General features: G+C 51.7%; 4 protein-coding genes across 4 annotated transcripts; 2 read left to right on the top strand and 2 right to left on the bottom strand.

Moving 5' to 3' along the window:
• The first annotated feature begins 4,893 nt into the window (after positions 1-4,893).
• On the top strand, positions 4,894-5,710 carry J3D65DRAFT_352784 (uncharacterized protein). The gene has a single exon (XM_066795556.1). It carries the CDS (start codon positions 5,024-5,026, stop codon positions 5,645-5,647), a length of 624 nt encoding a protein of 207 aa, XP_066656528.1. The 5' UTR covers positions 4,894-5,023; the 3' UTR covers positions 5,648-5,710.
• A 996-nt stretch (positions 5,711-6,706) lies between these two features.
• On the bottom strand, positions 6,707-8,746 carry J3D65DRAFT_695499 (uncharacterized protein; the record flags this gene model as incomplete). Its single annotated transcript, XM_066804000.1, has 3 exons — positions 7,975-8,746; positions 7,812-7,927; positions 6,707-7,761 (listed from the first exon to the last, which is right to left on the bottom strand). The coding sequence occupies exons 1-3, from the start codon at positions 8,610-8,612 to the stop codon at positions 6,707-6,709; spliced, it is 1,809 nt and encodes a 602-aa protein (XP_066656527.1). The 5' UTR covers positions 8,613-8,746.
• Positions 8,747-10,326: 1,580 nt separating this feature from the next.
• On the bottom strand, positions 10,327-16,473 carry J3D65DRAFT_351950 (cytokinesis protein). The gene is made up of 2 exons (XM_066795554.1): positions 11,696-16,473; positions 10,327-11,634 (listed from the first exon to the last, which is right to left on the bottom strand). Exons 1-2 carry the CDS (start codon positions 16,280-16,282, stop codon positions 10,582-10,584), a joined length of 5,640 nt encoding a protein of 1,879 aa, XP_066656526.1. The 5' UTR covers positions 16,283-16,473; the 3' UTR covers positions 10,327-10,581.
• Positions 16,474-17,382: 909 nt separating this feature from the next.
• Positions 17,383-18,480, top strand: J3D65DRAFT_667472 (uncharacterized protein; the record flags this gene model as incomplete). The annotated part of the gene is made up of 2 exons (XM_066803020.1): positions 17,383-17,409; positions 17,683-18,480. The coding sequence occupies 2 exons, from the start codon at positions 17,383-17,385 to the stop codon at positions 18,478-18,480; spliced, it is 825 nt and encodes a 274-aa protein (XP_066656525.1).
• Between the last annotated feature and the right edge of the window lie 30 nt (positions 18,481-18,510).

Below are 18,510 nucleotides of genomic sequence, written 5' to 3'. Positions count from 1 at the left end.
TATCTTTTACTTCCCTCTTCTTTACTTTCTACCCTTTACTTCTATCCTTTTCCCTTCTTCTTATTATAACTATTATTATATAAGATAGTCTTCTTTAGATCCTTTAGCTTATTAAGTAGGATGTCCTACTTAGCTAAAGCCTAATTAGTTTAATCCTCTACTCTAGCTTAGTAGTATAAGTTCTAGAACTCCTCTATATAAATTTTATCTTTACGCCTCTTATAATAAGCAGGCGGCTTGGCACCTTTTAAGTTACTAATAGTGTAGTCTAAGTTGCCTATACCTTAAAGGCAGTTAGCGCAACGGCCCTATAAGAAACTAGGTAGGTAGTAATAACTAATAAACGCGCAAGTATTAGTATTATTATAACACTTAGTATAGCTAATAGGGTTATTAATTCTAGTATACTAGATAAGAAAAGCATCGCGCAAGCTGGCTTAAGTTTTAACTAATAAGTAGTTAAATTACTAAGTAGAAACTATAATATATAAGTAAGGCATACTATTATCTAAGGCTAAGATGCGTTTAGCGCGCTCTTATACTTTAGAACTACTAAGGTGTGCCTATATAATTAGTTAGATAAGAATCCCTTATATTAGTAAGATAAACTTACTTACGCGACACTCTCTATATTCTTATAAGAGATATAAAGTATTAACTTAAAGTCCTACTTAATAGGTGCCTTATTAGAACTAACTAGTAATGCTATAACGCGAATCTTACTATTACTACTATTATATAAAGTAGCAGGTAGTAAGTACTTAGCTACTAGAACCTAATAAGCTATAGAATTATAATAATAGTATATATAAGTAGGCTCTTTACCTTCTTCCTCTAAAACAGGCTGTATAATAGTAAACTGGCGGCAATACGGCGTAATAGGCTGGTTAGTAGTAGGCTATATAGCTATAGATAACAAATCTCGCGTAATAACTAATAATACTAATTAAGTAGAACCTAATACTATAGCATGCTATAGGTAAAGTAATAAGCCTATAGCAGTTCCTAGCTAAATAAGTAAAGCCTAGCCTAACTAAGTATTTATATAAGTGTCCTCCTCTATAATTATATCGGTTAGTAAGACGGGATGATAAAGTAGTAGAACCTAGATATATAATACTACTTAACAGCCTAGATAATAATTAGTAATAGTCTAAAGAGATAGAATTAAAGTTTACTTACCTTAGAACTCTATATAATAGCCCTTATAGATACTACTAGCTAAAACAGCTCTCTAAGTAAGTGGCGACTATAATGGATTATAAATAATACTATATAATAATAACTTAATACTATAACTCTTATATAATAGTAATAAGTCCTAATAGACTAGACTATAATAAGCAGCAGACATATTAAGCATATAGTAGCTAGGAATATCTACTTTACTATTAGTAGGATATAAATTATTTAAATTATTAGAACCTTTATATATAATAGTTAGTTTACTAGATTATAGCTAAATTAGACTAGGATAACAACGTACTTTAATAGGGAGCTTTAGATATAGCTAAGTAAGATAGTAACCTTCTATAGGTCGCGCGGTAAAAGAGATAGTAATAGAAAGAGATAGTATAGTAATAGACCTAGACTAATAATTATACTTTATAACTATATAGAATGCTTAAATTACTAAATTACTACTATTATATATTATAAGTCTGTACCTATATAAGCACCTATAGCTACTAATTCCTATAATTTTAGCTTCTCTTTAGAGGGGGCATGTTATAATAGGCATATATATACCTATATAAGTACTAGGGCTAGTATAGACAAACCTAGCATTATATAATAGGCAAGTACTAGGGCTAGCACGGATAAACCTAGCATTATATAGTTATAGGAAGCACGAGCCTTACCTTAGGTAGTAGCCTATTATAGCTTAGGCTAAAACCTATAGGCTGGTACTAGCTACTATAGGCTGGCACTAGCTACTATAGCCCTAGGTAGATACTATATAACAGCCTATTAACACCTTACCTTTATAACTTACCTAATAATGACTAAGGACCCTTATATAAAGGATAAGAGGTAGAATAGTATAAAGAAAGGACTAGAAAATATATAGGTAGTAAGTATCTTTTATATTTTATTCTTTTAACTTATTAGATTTAATTAAGATATATATATATTTTCTAGTAGTTTGCCTTTAGCCCTTATCTATATAATAAGAAATCTGCAAGTCGTAATAGATCTATACTAGAGTAGTTATTTAGAACTAGTCTCTTTATTATTATATATTTTATATACTTAAATTTACCTCTCTCCTTATAGTCTCCTACTATTTTACTAATTATTACTAGGTAATTAAGTTAAAATCTTAGTATACTAAGTCTTAGTACTAAAAATATACTTATATTATATATATATATACTACTAAATTACCCCTATAAAATACTATTTACTACTCTTATTACTAAGAGTACCCTTTATTTAGGGCTATCTCTCTTATATATATATATAAAATACTAAGACCTAGTTTTTTATAACTTTTAGAGTATATACTAGGTAGTACTACTATATATACCCTAAAAGTTATAAAAAACTAGGTCTTAGTATTTTATATATATATATAAGAGAGATAGCCCTAAATAAGGGGTACTCTTAGTAGTAAGAGTAGTAGGTAGTAGTTTTTAGTATATTTAGATTATAAAGGAGAAATTAAATTATTTCTACTAGGTAGTAATTTTTAATAGTAAGAGTAATAAAAGTAATTCTATATAATTAAACTACTTAATTATATAATATAATTAGTAAAGCCTATTATATAGGGTAACTCTATATAATTAGAGTTAAGGTTATATTATATTATATTACTTATAACCCTAGGTGTTATACATCTATATTTAACTTTACCTTTTAACCTATACTAGAAAATAAAGATATATAGATCTCTAATATTTTCTCCCTTAGAGCCTCCTTTAGGATCTCTTTTAAAACCCTATTATATAAACTATATAGGATGGTCCACGCTGTTATTATTAGAGTTATATATCTAAGGTTTATTATAGTCTACTATCTTATATTTTAGTCTGTTTTCTCTATTATTAGGAGCTATTAATACTTATATAATTATACCTACTTAGTATAGAGACCTATACTAATATTACTCTAAAACCGCGATCCTAGCTTTAAACTTAGTAGCCTATAACCTATATAGGCGTAAAAGTAAGGTCGTTTTAAGTAGGACTTCTTTTAGTAAGTAATCTAAATCTTATTAAAGTAGTATTCTTTAAGTACTAAGTCTATAATCTACCCCTTATTCTCTTTAGAAACTATTAAGATCTTTTAGTATATTTAATATACTTAAGGTTCTAATTATATACTTACCTAGTTTTCTAAATCTTAGTTTTATATTAAGTAAGCCCTTAACTAGAAATAAAGGCCTTATATCCTCCTTAAACTCTATAATATATCGGCCCTGTTCTGCTATCTTTAACTGCCCCTTAATAATATATCTTAGTACTAAAAACCCCTAGTCGCTATTAATTTTAATTTCCTACTATATTATAGTAGCGCTTTAGAATTTAAATCCTTAATACACTACTATAACTACTTTAAATCTATTACTAGGACGTCCCTTTATATAGTATTCCTTTCTCCTAGGTTCTTCTATCCTAGGTTATAGTAATAAATTAATAGTATAGTATTCCTGCTATATTCTACTAGTAGTAGTAGAGATAATTAACACGTCTATACTATTAGGATAGTATATATTTCCTATACCTTTATTAAGTTAGTATCTTTCTACTATATATTATTTAAAACTATTAGTACTACTATAATCCTATAAGGATCGATGTCTATAGACTAAACGCTGCTTATTAATAAGTGTTAGACGCTGAGGGAGCAGGAGACTTAATAGGAGATAAAAGTATTTAGACTGCGCTATTAGTGCACTGCTTAAATTCGCGCGCATAAGTCAGACGACTCATAAAAGCCGATAACACCACTTGCTACTGGAGCAGACCGTTGCAGACCGAGACGCTCAAGCTCCGTGACAAACCTTGTTAATCAGCCGGCAGAGGACGGATGGCAAGGGTCCAAAAGCCACATGGAACGACCCGCACCCCTGGTTCCTATTTTCATTTTTGAGTCGCTGAGGATGATGTTGCATGTCCGCTTTTCGTCAAATGTCCTGTCGGAGCGCCGAGTGAATCCATCGATAGGGGTAGGGAATAAGGGGTGGAAAGGGGCGAACAAGGGGGCCAGTCCGGGGGGAAGCTGCTCTTGTCGCATGACTCTTGACGTATCGATCGATCAAGCCAAATTTGTCGATAGAATTTGAGGATCAGGAGTGTGTTGAGAAGCGACGGCGGACGACTCTGCTGGAAGCAAACGACCGACCAATAACGTCATGTCGCCATAAGCGAGAGGTTACCTATCTGTAGCAACCAATGGAGTGCAAACGGAAGACTCCAACACTTCGCAACACCTCTTTGTGTTACAGTTAGCCAATTACATTCGACTCCCGCCTTGACATAAACAACCAACCTTTACACACTTTGACCATCCAAGCGCTCGTTCACTTCCTCCTTCCGCTCTTGCGACACGTCTGGATCATTCAGCATCGCTTCGAGGCTACTGGCACTGCAAAGCATCAAGACGTGGAATCGGCACGCTGGCTGCTCGCAAAGGCGCGGACGTGGCAGCGGTGGTACCGCGCATTCTGAGCCAACGGGTTGACCTGTCGAGGATTTCTTCTTTCCCGAAGATTGGAGTACTGCGTGGCTCCGTCGCTGGTCAGCAGTTTCCACATAAAATGTGTCTCCTACGGCTCGACGACTCTCTGCTTGCCCTCAATCGCACGGACTACAGCCAAAAGTTTCTCTTTTCCCCAAAACAACAAAGTTCCATCGCCATCTAGCTTCCGCTCGCAGAGAACGATGACGCCTTCACCTGGCGAGTCTAGCGCAAATATGCGGACGCCGGAACTCAGCGACGCGAGGGCTCGCGCGTAGGACCTCACGATTGGTGGTGACGAGATGAGCTCTCTGTGAGTGCTGCGGCCCTGAAAAAGATGTTGATGCTCCGGGACTTCGCTTGCGTCTTCTCCCATGTTCTCCTTGCTGTCAAATTTCCTTGTCTTCGCCCCTATCATCATTCCCGTGATCTCCTTCCCTGCAGTCTTTCTCCAACCTTTCCGTTCCGCCAAATGAAGCCTCGTCTCTACCGTCTCCAGCCTTTTTGCGTTCCTTCCGTCACAACACTCTCCGAAATGGCGGCGGAGACCTCGATCTCTCTCTGCAACGGGACCTGGCTGCAATCCCACGAGGCACAGGGACCAAGCCCGTCGCTTGAACCCTCTCCACCGCATCCACAACATCAGCAAGTACTCTACTCAGAGAAAACAGACTCACCTTCAACACAGACGCCAACCTCAAAGACATGCCGGCAAACCAAGTCCCTTATCACTGAGCGGCGAAAACGACGTCCCATCGCCCGCCCTGCCGACGCGCTGGCAAGAGACGGGGTGAGGATGTGTGCGCCGCCATCCACCTTCTCCCGCCTCTTGAAGCAGCCCTCGTCGTCCTCCAACTGCCACGTCTTCCCGCGGCGGCCCCCGTCACCCACAACCTCAACCCGCGCGCAGAGCGTCGACGCCGCGCAACTGGTAGTGTCCGTGGATAGCGACGCAGACTAAGATAGTAAACTTGCTGCGATTCCATGCATACACGCGGTAGACGGCTCGCGCCGCCTCCGTGGGGTATTCTGTGGCGTATTCGCGGCCGATCGTGACTGACTTCCACATCACCTTCCCTTAAACACTTAGGTGCAGTGTCGCGTACTTCTGCAGTGCGCATCTGAGCCGACATACCTGTAGGGATCTGGCGGCGGAAAGTGCGCTCGCTGCGTGGACCGGAAGCAGAGAGTCTGGACTTTTGTCGATGCGGCCGGAGATGCGTTGCTGAGTTGGCAAAGGCAAAGTTTAGTCCAGAAGAACGGCGGAAAATTGCAACAGTTAGACAGGAAGCAGGCAATAGAAATCTCAGAACCCATCCCCTCACGTTCCACCAGCCAGACGTCGCGCTTCTTAGAATCATGCCATGTCCCTTTCTCCACCTACGCGGAGAAAAAAGGGAGCAGAAGAGTGCACAACACCGCCGCTTCCGCCGCAAAAAAAATCTTAGATGCAGCAAAGTGTTCAACAATGTAGCGCGGACAGAAATCCAGCGTAGATGGATGCGAAGTAAACCAAGAAACGCCAACAATAGAAGAGTTGAGAGTTAAACACAAATAATGTGACAGAGCAGCTGCAGGGCGCAGTCAAGCAAACCCTGCCGCGTCAAAGTGAGAACAAAGCGGCAGACAAAGGCAAGACATGGCGACGTTTCGATCGAAATGGGATGTCTCGAATTGACTGAAGCTGTGGAATGGGGAGATGCTCGAAGTGGCCTCGCCGCCAGCATCGCCAGAAGAACTGAGAACCTTCTCACCCTTTCTCCAGCAGTCGACCAGCGCAAAAACCACAATCTCCAGACGGAATGGGAATGGGACCCAGAAAAGAGAGCATGAGAAAGCCAGCTCTCGCAAGAAAATAAAGCAAGGGGGAGAAAAAAAGACCCCATCAGACAGAACAGAAATCACTCCTCCAAAAGCCCGTGCAAATGCAACTTCCATGCATCAAATGCCTCGAGACAAGCAGTAAACAGCAACGCATCCAGCCGCCCAAATAGGGCGCTCACCATCTTTCTTCCGGCGGCTAGTCAATTTTGCCAGTGGCAGCCAGCCGCTCCTGTTTGCGGATGCGCGCCACCTGCATTTCCGCCCTGAGCCTGCGCAGATTGAACTCCAACTCATTCTGACGCTGTTCAAGCTCAGCCCGTTTCCTTTTCACTGCCAGAAGCTCGCGCTCAACGTCGAGAGCACGAAACTCAATGCCGAGTTCCTCGCGTGACTTGGGCGAGGTTGACGTGGGAGGGTCCTGCTGGGGAACTGGCGTCTGCGCTGTGGGAGCATTCGCGCGTGTGCGCGCAGGCACGTGACTGGAGACCCTCTGGGAACTGGAGACGCTAGGCTTGTTGGGGACGCTGCGGGTGGTGGAGATGGATGGTGCCGGCGCCGACGGCACAGGTCTGGAGACGCTGACTTTGGTGATCTCAACACTGGGCTCTCTCTTCACTCTTACTGCACTGAAAATGCCAATGTCACTACCTTGCACGCGCGGCGCAGTAGTGGTAGAAGCAGCAGGTAGAGGCTTCCCCGATGCGGCGCGGGTGGTAGAAGGGGGACCAGCAGGTCTCTGAGATTCAGTCAAACGCGGCTTCTTGACTGATTCTGGGGCTGAACTCTCAAACCCCTGGCCTCTCTTGATAGGGCGCAAGACGGTTTGTTCACCAGATTTAGCCGTCGGTTCCATCACATGGGCCATTGGGGCCAGGAGGCGATAGTACCTAGCGCGGCGCTCTTCGTCGGTCTCTGTTAAGGGGACAGTTTTCTCCACATGGCGGGGTGGCTTCCCCAAACTGGAGATCTTCTTCTCCGCGATACCAGGGTCCTTGTTGAGAGTCCGGTCGACAGGCTCAGGCTCAGGTGCAGGCGTCTTCGCTTTCACCGGAGAGAGCTTGGGAGGAGGAGACCGGCGGCGGGGGCGGTATTGGGACGATCGCTTGCTGATGGGTGGCTTCGGCGGTGGGGAAAAGCGGCGGCGGCTGACAGGTGGTATGGGAGAGACGTCCTCTTCCTCTTCGTCTTCCGCTTCTTCGGGCTCGACGATGCGCCCGTTCTCGTCACACAGGCCCAGGCGAGTAAGTTCATCTGGAGAATGGATCAGGAAGATATAAGCGTAGGCGGAGAAGAGGACTCACCAAGTGAACGGTAACGGAACTCAAAGACCAGGCGTTCGCCGTGCGGACCACCGACCGCTTTGAACCTTGTGACTGCGTCGGACTCGGGCTGAATGACAGGGCGACCGTCAATAGTCCTGTAGAGGTTAGAGATGACAGAGTGAAGAGACTTCAAGTAACCTACGTGATCTTGTGTGTAATGCCAGAAGCGCGATCGGATTCGCTGATGCTGGAGGTGTAGTCGACAGGCTGAGGAGGCGGGATCTCGATGGAAGGGGCGGGAGCGTCTTCAGAGTTGACATGACCGCGCTGGACGGAAACGCGTATAGTGCCGAGTCTGCGGCGGCAGGCAGCGATGATATCTGGATCGTCGGTCGGCTTGGGCGTGTCTGCAAATTTGTTGACGGGCACAGGGTCAGTCTTGAATCCGTAGAATCTCTCGAACTGCACGGTGGTTTCGTTCTTACCACCGCCTACTTCTCCAAATGCCAGTTTTCCGGCCAGCCACTCGCCGCCGACTTCGACACAAAAGTCAGAAATCACCGTCTCCCAGCCTTCGGCCGGCAGGAACCTCTTTGGGTGCCAGTATACGTCCGGAGCCTCGTTGGCGTCGAGACACAGGCGGACCTGAAGACCGGTCGCTGTGTAGTATCGGAAGCCATGGTGCAGCTTGATGCGCACCTCGAATTGTTCGCCGGTGATAGCTTTGATGTATGCAATCGACGTGTTTGAATTGAACTTGGGCTTCTCGCGTTCATATTCAAGGTACCTGGTGCCACGACCGGTGCGACGCACGTAAACCTCAATGCCGTCTTTTATCATTGTGGTGAGTGTCCAAGGCTAGGTATGCTGAGGTAGGTCGTCGACGTTGCGGCCAGCTAAAGTTGGTGTCGATGGGCGGCAAGGTGGTGTTGTGGAGAGTCGCTGGAGACGCTCACCTCGAGACGCTCACCTGGAGAAGCTCAGCCGGAGATAGAGAGTCGCTGGAGACGCTCACCTCGAGACGCTCAGTCGGAGACGCTCACTTGGAGTGGAGACGCTCAGCCGGAGACGCTCACCTCTCGACGCCCAAAAGCGCTCACGCTCACCTCAAGAGAGCGCGCAAAGTGAGAAATCGTGGCAGACCGTGCGCCAAACCCAGCTCACGCGTTTGGCTCGCGAGCCTACCGAAGCGCAGGGAGTATGCAGAAGCGCACAAGATGTCGTAGGTAAGGTAGGATGGTAGAGATGATCTCGCACAGATGGCCAGGTAGGAGAGGTATTGGAGTGGTGGAGTGGCAGAGGAGGAAGATGAAGAAGAAGATGAAGAAGTGTGCGCACGATATTGCCGGGGCGCGCAATAAGTAGGCAGGCGCGTCGGGGGGTGCGTGGAGGCTGCGGTCGGTCGGGCAGGAAGGTGCGCTTCGCACGTGACCGGCAGAGCAGCGTGCCTGTGCCTGCTCTGTTAGGTTGGCAACTTAGAGGCTGGCGCAAAGGAGTTGGTGGTGCGTGGATGAGGCTGCAAAGGTGGGTGGTGGAGGGACGCGGTATCCGTCCGTCGGCCACGGCTCTTCTAGTCACGCAGCTGTGACTCCATGCTCCCATGCCAATACTTGCGTGCATGACCCTCCCACAAGGCTTCAAGCATTCACAGAAGCTTGCACATAGACAAGGAAACTAAGCAACGGAGCAACCTCCGATACACACAAGGAATGAAATCAAAAGGCAGCTGCCAGAATTGACCAGAGACTTCAGAAAGAGACGATGAGAGACAGGCACGTCGAACGCGTCAACGTGCCCGGAGTGACTACAAAAGGCATTGATTTGATCGATTGACTGGCTGGCTGGCCACAAGGCCAATCCCCCCTCTCTCTACAACTCTAATCCGTTTTCCCATTCCATCATTGCAGCGCTGCCGCGCTCGTCCCGTCGCATCCTGCAGAAACCCAACGACAGCAACGGGAACGACCAGAGAGAAGATGAATCGCCACTCGCCCGTCTACACACAAACCGAACACGCTCATAATAGACTCTGGTCGGCAGACATTAGCGCCTCTGCCGTCGCCGGCGGGCACTCTCCCCTTGATGAACTTTGGCGCGCGGCACGCCGCGTCTCCCAGTCAAGAATCATCGCCAAACGAATCTCGATCGCCAGATACAACAAGCCAGCCTGCCGTAGCGCGTCGGTGACCCAACAGCTATGGTAGCGGCCAAATGAAGAGGAGGGAGAAGAAGAAGCAGGCATGAAGGAACATTGAAGATGTAGGAAAGAAGGAAAGATGACGCAAGGGCAGCTGCACATTATCTGTAGTGACAAAGAGCCGCTAGACAAGGCCACGGGAAAAAGAGGGAGGAAATAAAGAGGGAGAAGAGGGAGAAGGTGAGAGTGGTCGAATTCGCTGTGCAGTGCCCGTGAAGAACGACAAACGCAAGGAAGCGCCGATGCCAAAATGACGTTGAACTTTGAAAACTGATTTGCCGGCTAGAATGACAGTCGTATCAACGGACAGACTCAAAAGCCGAAGACAAAGAGGTCAGTTGTTGTGGTGGGGGTTGGGGGGGATGGGTATCGTAGAGAAATAAAATCAAAAAGAAGACAAGCTGAAGCTTCCCCATGCGTGTGCGTACGTTTACGTTGCGCTCTTCCATTAAATTGATTCTTCAGGCCGTACGAGGAGGAAATGGTGCCGGATAGGAGAGGTAGAGTGATAGTGAGGGAGAGGTGTGGGCCGCGTATCCAGGTACTGGATCCAAAGATTGGGGGCGCCCGAGTGGATAGGGCAAGACAGGAAGAGCCTTCTCATCACCTCTCTTACTCTTCCCCGTGGCCTTGCCCGTTCTCCTTTGCCACAGCCCCTGGACTGGGAGGACTGACTATTGTGACCGGGGTTGGGAGCGGGGACTGCGGTCTCTCGCCATCCCCTTCCTTCCCTTGTTTCCTGCCATCCCCATTCGTAGTCATCGTTGCATCCGTCATTGTGACATCGCCATCCCCTTCCTCATCGGCTTCGTCTGCATCTGCGTCTCGGCTGCCTTTCCGCTCGGGCGGTGGACTCGGTAGTGCGGTGCGCTCGCCGTCGCCACTATCCTTGCCATCGCTCTCGCGGCTCTGCTGCGTGGACTCGCTCTCGGCAACCGAGTCGCGCCCTTCCGTGTAGCCCGTGCCTGGACGAGAGTGCGCGGTTCCAGGGCGAGAATCATTTTCTGCGCCTTCCTCCTTGGTTGCGTCGTCGAGTCCTGCGCTGCTACCCTGCTTACCGCGGCGTCTTCGTCTTCTCTCGCGCTCCTCGCCCATGCCCTCTCTCCGACGCCGCATGCGAATGCTGCCATCGTCGGTTCGGCCGACAGCACCAGGCATATCCGAAGTCTCACCCGTCCCATCGCCACGCAGACCCTGCAGCATCACAGCTGCGCGGTCGACAATGTCTTCGCCCTCGCTAGTACCACCCTTGTCCTTGTCGCCGTCGTCGCCTGATGTGCCTTCGCCGTCACCGTTGCCGGAGACGCTGTTGGGCGAAAGGAGGCCATTCGCTCCTGGTTGGGCGGCCGCATTGCCGGAAGCACCAGATTCTTCGCCTTCTGCCTCCATGTCTGGCATATCGGGCATCTTTTGGCCTGAAGCGACGCGAACTTGATGGCGGTCCTTGAGGCGCGCACGGCGGCGGCGATCGCGCTGATCGCGAGTTTGTGGAGCGGCAGCGCGCAGCTTCTCCAAGAGGGTATCCATTGCGCCGGTTGAGGCGGGTGAAAGGGGTGGCCCGTCGCGGAGACCAGGGCTGAGAGGAGCAGCAGCCGCCTTGCGGCGCATCGATTCCTCGTTGCGGCGGCGCGTCTCCTCCACTCTGACGTTCTTTTCTCTAGATTTCTGCACATCATGCGGTTAGCATTTGGGGAACAGCAAACAAAACAGGTTGAGGGATGCTCACCTTCCACTCCATGACGAAGACTGCTAGCTTGGCAAAGAAATCTCTGCGGGCATTCTCGTCCGACGGGTCTTCGCCATAAAATGTCAAAATATCATCATATGTCTTCTTCATGTTCTCCAGGTAGTCGCCCATGGCCTCGGCCTTGCGTCGTGCATCCTTCATGACACGCTGCACAACAATCGACACACGATCTTCGGGGTGGAACTTCTTGGGGTCGCTGAGGTTACCCGAGTCCAAGCTGCCCTGAATATTGTTGATGTTGTCAATGTACTTCTTGGCATCAACAATTAGCTGATCGACATTGATCTTTTGCGCAGCAATGACATCGTCAATGTCATCGACGAAGCCTTCCCATTCGGGATACTGGTTGCGCACGATGCGCTCGACAAGGTCTGCAAAAGTAGACTCGTTCTTGTCATCTTTGACCATGCCGAGACGGGCAAGCGAGGAGAGCTTAAAACCAGTGGCCTGCTTGTTGGCGTCGTTCATGTAGTTGCCAATGTCGAGAATGAGACCGAGGACATTCATAAGGCCCAAGGAGTCACGCAACGAGTCAGACGAGCGCACAATCTTCTGGATCCTGTTGAAGATTTCATCGTACTCGGGCTCGTACGCCCGGGTCAAGTCGAGAGCCCGCATACGCGACTTCCAGTAGTGGTGCAGCTCGTACGCAGTGAAGAGGTAAATCTGGTCCTCCCTGGTGAGCTCCGAGGGGTCCAGCTCGCGCGATGCATTTGCAGCGTCGGGACCTGTCCAGTCCTTGGCATAAGGAGCCATCTGCTTGGCGACGTTTTCGGGAATGACGCAGAGCTCCTGCCTTTGCAAAAACTCCATGACAACGTCGTTCTCGAGGATTGGCTTGTCGCAGTGGATAATCATTCTCACAATGTCCTCAACAGCGTATTGCGAGAACTTGGCCAAGGCAACATGGTAGGTCTTGACCAACTCGTTCGAAATGAGCTGCTTCTTGTCGTTCTTGGCCTCCTTCTTCTTGCCAATCTGCTTGATTTCCTTTGCCATGAAGAGCTTTTCGACTTCGTCCAACACACCCCTCTTGGACAGCTCCCGATACTTTTCTTCCTTCTCCTCGTACGAAGGTGCGTGGTTTGCCCACATGGTGACTTGTGGCGTGTCGACCTTCTCCCAATGCAGCGCCTTGAGCTTCTTCTTGGGACGTGCAAATGCCAACCCAACCTTTTGCGAACCGGCGTAGTTGGGCTGCGGCAGGAATCCAGGGCCACGCCTTCCACCAGGAAGAGGTGGGGCGCCGGGGGGAGGAGGTGGAGGAGGACCGCCAAATCCAGGCGGCGGGGGAGGCGGCGGCGGTCCATTGAATCCAGGCAATGGCGGCGGAGGCGGCGGAGGAGGACCGGACGCGCCCGGCATTGGCGGAGGAGGCGGAGGAGGAGCACCGCCAAATCCGGGCATTGGTGGAGGAGGCGGAGGAGGAGCAGCATTGTTGAAACCGGGCATGCTTGGTGCAGCAGCGCCATCGGTGCCTGGCATGGGCGGCGGCGGCGGCGGAGGAGGACCATCAAAGGACTTCTCTTCATCTGTAGACGTTTTGGGCGTCTGTTCGGCGCTGGGTTCTGTGGTGTCAGGGGTCGGCGCCTCCTCTTCATCCTCGCCTTCGGTCTCTTCATCACTTCCATCAATCTTCTTGACCTTCTCGGAAATCTCGCCCAGGAATGCGCCCTTTTGCTGCGAAGCCATCTGGGGCCGCTTGAACTCGACGATGCGAGGCTTCTCGAATACGGGGCTTTCGGCATCCGTGTCATCGTCCTCTTGTTGCACTCTTCTCTGGCCCCTGGGAACGGGCTTGCGTGTGACGGTGCCGAGGAAGCTGTTTGCAAGGTCGTTACGTGACAGAGGGACTTGATGGTCGCTGTCAATACGATCATCGTCATAGCCATCCATCTTCTCGCGCAACTCTCGCAGCTTGTCAGAGGGTCCGACGGCCTGCCAGACCTTGCCCTCGAGCTTGGCCTGCGTCTTGGCCCGCTCAAGCTGCATCTCGAGTCTCCCCATGAGCTTCTCCCGGTCCAAAATTCCAGCCATGAGCGCAGGGTCGGTGGGACCCATGTCTTTACCGCCGTCTGCTTTGTTCTTGTTTGCAGCAGAAGCAGCAACATCTTGTGCATCTCTAAGCATGAGGTACAGCTCTCGAGTCTCGAGCTCATTGCGTTGCATCTCCTTGGCACGCACCAACTGTACGCTGTCCAATTCGGCCTTGAGCTGCTTGATTTGACGCCCTCGGAGGTCCAGCAGAGCGGCTTGTTCTTCCAATTGTTTTTGAAGCTTGCCAACCATGCCATCTGCGCCGAGCTCGAGGTGCGCGCGCATCTCATCACGCTCAGCAATCGCTGCGTCGGCAATCTGCCGTGCCTCGATTGCCTCATCCCTGGCTTGCCGGGCCTCCGAGTCTGTGTAGAGTTTGTCCAGCAGACTTTGAACGGTGAAATTGAGGCTCTGTTTGAGGTCCATGTCCGGCAGCCGCCGGTCCATGGCAACGTACGACAGCATCGAGTCAACGAGTTGGAACATCTTGAGGCGATCCTCTCCCTCGTTGTCTCTAATCAGGAGCAGGTGCTGCAGCGCCGAAACGAAATAGTCTTGGACCCTGGTTCCGTGGATCCTGTTCATAATAGCCTCGACTATCTGTGCGGGGTCGTTTAGGTCCTTGACTTCGCCCTCGACGCTGTCGACCATGCTGTTGTTCTCTCTCTCCAACAGCTCTTCGTAGTCAATGGCCTCATTAGTGCGGTAATTTTCAACCTGCTTGTCGATTACGTCGTACTGGAAACCCTCCATCTTGTTCAGGATACGCTTGATGCCGCATGCTGTGAATTGCGCCCTCAAGTGGACGCGCAACTGGAGATCTCGCTCTGGCGCGTCCACAATCATGTTGACGAGGAATAGGGATGCCACGGCGTATTCCATCAGCAGGTTCTCAAATCCAATGCCGCCACTTCGAGCTTCATCGCTTGCGCCAACCAAACTACCCATCTTTCCTCTGCCGTCGACCGTGACTTCGACAATGCGCATCCAAGCATCGAATCGGCCATTCTCGCCCTGCTGCTGCTTGAGGTGGTCCAATGCTTGCAGCACCTTTTCATGGCCTTTTCCAGCGCCCCAGTGGCATAAAAATGTGAGGACTTCGCTGACAAGTTTTCTCGTGTTGAGTCTTGGTGAGATCAGTGACCCGGCGAGGGCAGTGACGATTTGAGGGTAGGCCAAAGCATTGTCGGCACCATATTTGTTGTTCATGAGCGCTTTCAAACACTTTACAATGTCGTATTCCCGGTCGAGGTCCTTGTCTTGCGAGGATTGCGGGCCTGGTGGTGGTGCGGGGCCCTGCCCTTGCCTGCGGTTGATCTTGTTCAAGACGTTTGTGAGCGCAATTTGGCCTTGGGCCTCCACAAATGCCTTGACCCATCCGATGGGCTGCGTTCGCAAGCTCACACTCAGCGACTGGAGTTGCTTGGCCGTGATTGAATTGTCCAACACTTTTCTCACATACCACTCCGGGCTGCCCTCCTCGTCTGCACGGCCGAGTATGCTTTGTCCGTCGGAGTACTGTTGTGTGTTTCTTTGGTTCCTTCTCCGTTGTTCTCCTTGCCATTCTGCGAGCCGGTCTTGGTGAACCAATGTCCACTTTTTTGCCACTGGGTACGCCTCCATTTGTCTCCTGGCCTGTTCGGGCAAGCTGTTCCAACCACGCTTCTGCATGAGAGCCATGAATTCTGCCTCGACTTGCCTGTCATCGGCAGGTCTTTGTATATTGAATCCAGCAGGGTCGTTGAAGGATGCGGTTGAAGAGTTGGCGCTGGCGGCGAAGCGCGAGTTGGGATTGATCGCTGGGAGGAACGTGTGTTGGTCTACACTGAGCGTTTGGAAGTTTTGTTGCGAGGGCGTCGGCGAATACATGTAGCTTCCTTTCGTGTCTCGTTGGCCTGAATGGTTTGAGTAAACGCTCGCCTGATCTGACGACGCCCGCGTGTTGGACGAAGACTCGGTGGGCGCGTAGCCATAGGAGTAGTTGTGGCTGCTTGGCGAATAGGGTCTCGAGCTGCTGGTACCTGGTCGAGCCCATTGTTGCATGGAGACACCTCTATCGCCCGGCTGACTTGAGCTCATTGCAGACGTGTGCGGGGGCGGCCGTGGAGGAACCGGGTTTCCGTTCGAAGACTGGGGGGGCGCGTTGAAGACGGGGTACTGGTGAAAGTCTACGCCACCCTGATTAAGATGATGGGGCAGCGGTTCCCTCCGGGCAGAACTGTTGTCTCGAGGTAGGTAGTCGACAGGCACGGGCGATCTCCCGTCCTGGTTTGTGCTGTCGTAGGGTATGCTCGTCAGCACACCGGCGCCGTGGTTGATGCCAGCCACGGAGTCGGGCAACATGGACAATGGGCGGTCGATCGAGGCCACAGAGGAGCGGTGGGAGTGGCGCGAGCCCGGAGAATTGGTGGGCGCCGGGTAGAGAGTGGTTTGCGGAGGCGGCTCAGGGAGCTCGCTGTCCTTGTGCTTGCGGCGCGAAAAGAAGGACTTGCCGCCCGAGGACTGGCGCGTCTTTGCATCTTGCGTCATTGTGCCCAGGTGTCGACGGGGCCGTCGACGAGTGGAGTGGGTGGACGGCGAGGACGGAGAGCAGCGACGGCTGCAGGGATGGCAGGCGCAGGCGCGTAGTGAGGGCGAATGAGGACAAACAGGCGTAGACTCCGTGAAGAGGATGTACCGTGATCCGCCAGAGGCGGGAAAGCCGTGCCCGGTGCAGGGCTCGAGTCTGGTCGTGTGCGGCGGTGGAGAGGGCGGCCAGGCGAGGGCGATGAGTGCGGAGGTCGAGGTTTTGCAGGGTGGAGGGAGCGGTGGGCGGGTGCAAGGTAGAGCTAGGGGAGGGCGGCGACGAGAGTGATGGCGCGCATGAGCATGCCGAACCCTCTGGTGGGGGGGACTGTGTGGTGGAGAGCAAGATGGGTCGGGAAGAGAGGGTTTGGCAGGTCAGGATGTCGAGAAGTGAGGTGCGGCTGCTCTTTCACGTTTCAGGAGTAAGGCAAGGTGCTGTCTGTCTGTCTGTGTCTACGCTCAGGTCCGACCAGGGCCCAGGGCCTCAGACTCAGAGAGCCAGGGCCCGGGCAACCTAACAACGCCAGCGCCACGAGACCCGTCAACCACGACTTCATTCAACTTGTTCTTCGTTCGTTCTCTTCTTCGGCGCACTCCCGTCCGCAGGCTGCCGCCCGTTGTCCGTTGTCCGTTGTCCGTTACACGGCGAGGCCGTGGCTGTCTCAGACGGCAGCGCGCTGCTACAATCCACCCTCCACCTTGCCGCTTTCGGCCTGCAAGCACTTGTACATATTGTTGCTTGCCTTGGCCCCATCACCACCACCACCTCATTGGACTGGGCTGTCTGTCCCCCGAACTCGAACTCCGACCAAGCCGCCGACCACGACCTGCCCACGACCTCCGCCCGTCCCCGACGCAACACCTCCAGGCCGCTCAGGTCGGGCCCGCCGTCCCGTCTGAGGTGACCTTATCTGGCCCCAACGTGCCATCAGGCAGATCCGTCCGACGTCTCACAACTCTACTTTTCTGCTCAAGATTTCCATCCTCCATTTCGCATCTGCGCCCCGTCAATCGTTCCTCTGCGCGCGACCTCTCGCTCGCCGCCGCGCAGCCAGTCAGACACCATGACGGCCTTTTCGTCCATCCTAAAGGTGCCTCACCCTCTTTGAGCCCTTCACTGCCCGAATCCCATTGTTCATGCCCCATGCCCAATTCCAATTCCTCCCCACCGCGTTCCAGCCCCAACCACAGCCAGCCAGCGGGCCCATTATTTGCAAATGCGACGCCGTTGCGCTACGCTTCACCAAGGCACCGCCCTAACGTCGTCTCTGCCACCCCCACTTGGGCCAAACCATGCCTGCACCCCCATCAAGCACTCCCTTGGCAAACCAACCAAAGACTAACCGCAACCATATCGTCAACAGACCATCTTCGTGCCCCTCCTGGTCGCAGGCATCCTCTACGCCCTGGCAACGCACGTCCTCCTACCGCTGCACCGCCGCTACATCCGCCGCTACCAGCACTACCTCCCCCTCCACGCCGCCTCGACATCCTACGACCACCAACATACGTCGTCGTCGCCGTCGCGCTTCTCCCCAGCCGCTCTGAGCGCGCGCGCCGCCCACCTGCTCTCCGCCCTCTCCGCCCGCCTGACGCGCCCCTTTGCGCCCTCCTCGCACGCCTTCACCTCCAACCCGCCCTCCTACCGCTCCGCACGGCGGCGCGCCGGCACCCGGCGCCAAGCAGGCACTGCCGGACGCGGCGGCACGCTGCTCGACTCGTCCGCCTCGTCGTCGGACGACTTTGACTACGCCGATGACGACGAGCGCGACGCCGACATCGACATTGCGTCGGACGAGGGCGAGGGCATGATTGGCTTCGCGCCCGTGCAGACCACCGCCAGGCGCGAGGCGCTGGAGCGGCTGCGGCACGAGAATTGGGACGGCGACGGCCATGGCGACGACGCGGCGAGTCGCAACAGCGATGCTGCGGCCGCTGCCGCTGCTCGCATGCCCGGCATGGGCTTGGGCCGCATGGGGACGGGGCTCGGGCTGGGGGGCGCCATGATGGTGGGCGTCGTCGACGAGCGCGAGGTCGAGCGCGGCGAGCGCCGGTTGAGCCGCGAGCTGGAGGAGGGGTTTCGGGATAGCAGCGACAGCGACGAGGCGCCCGACGGGCGCGCGCGAGCGAGTGGTGGGCGCGTTGTTGGCGGCGTGAGGTGAGATGAGACTGTATCTCGGTGTAGATTTGGT

Source organism: Phyllosticta citribraziliensis (assembly GCF_038025025.1).
Source record: "Phyllosticta citribraziliensis strain CPC 17464 chromosome Unknown J3D65scaffold_5, whole genome shotgun sequence".
Taxonomy (NCBI): Eukaryota; Fungi; Ascomycota; class Dothideomycetes; order Botryosphaeriales; family Phyllostictaceae; genus Phyllosticta; species Phyllosticta citribraziliensis.
This window is presented reverse-complemented; position numbering and strand designations above follow the sequence as displayed.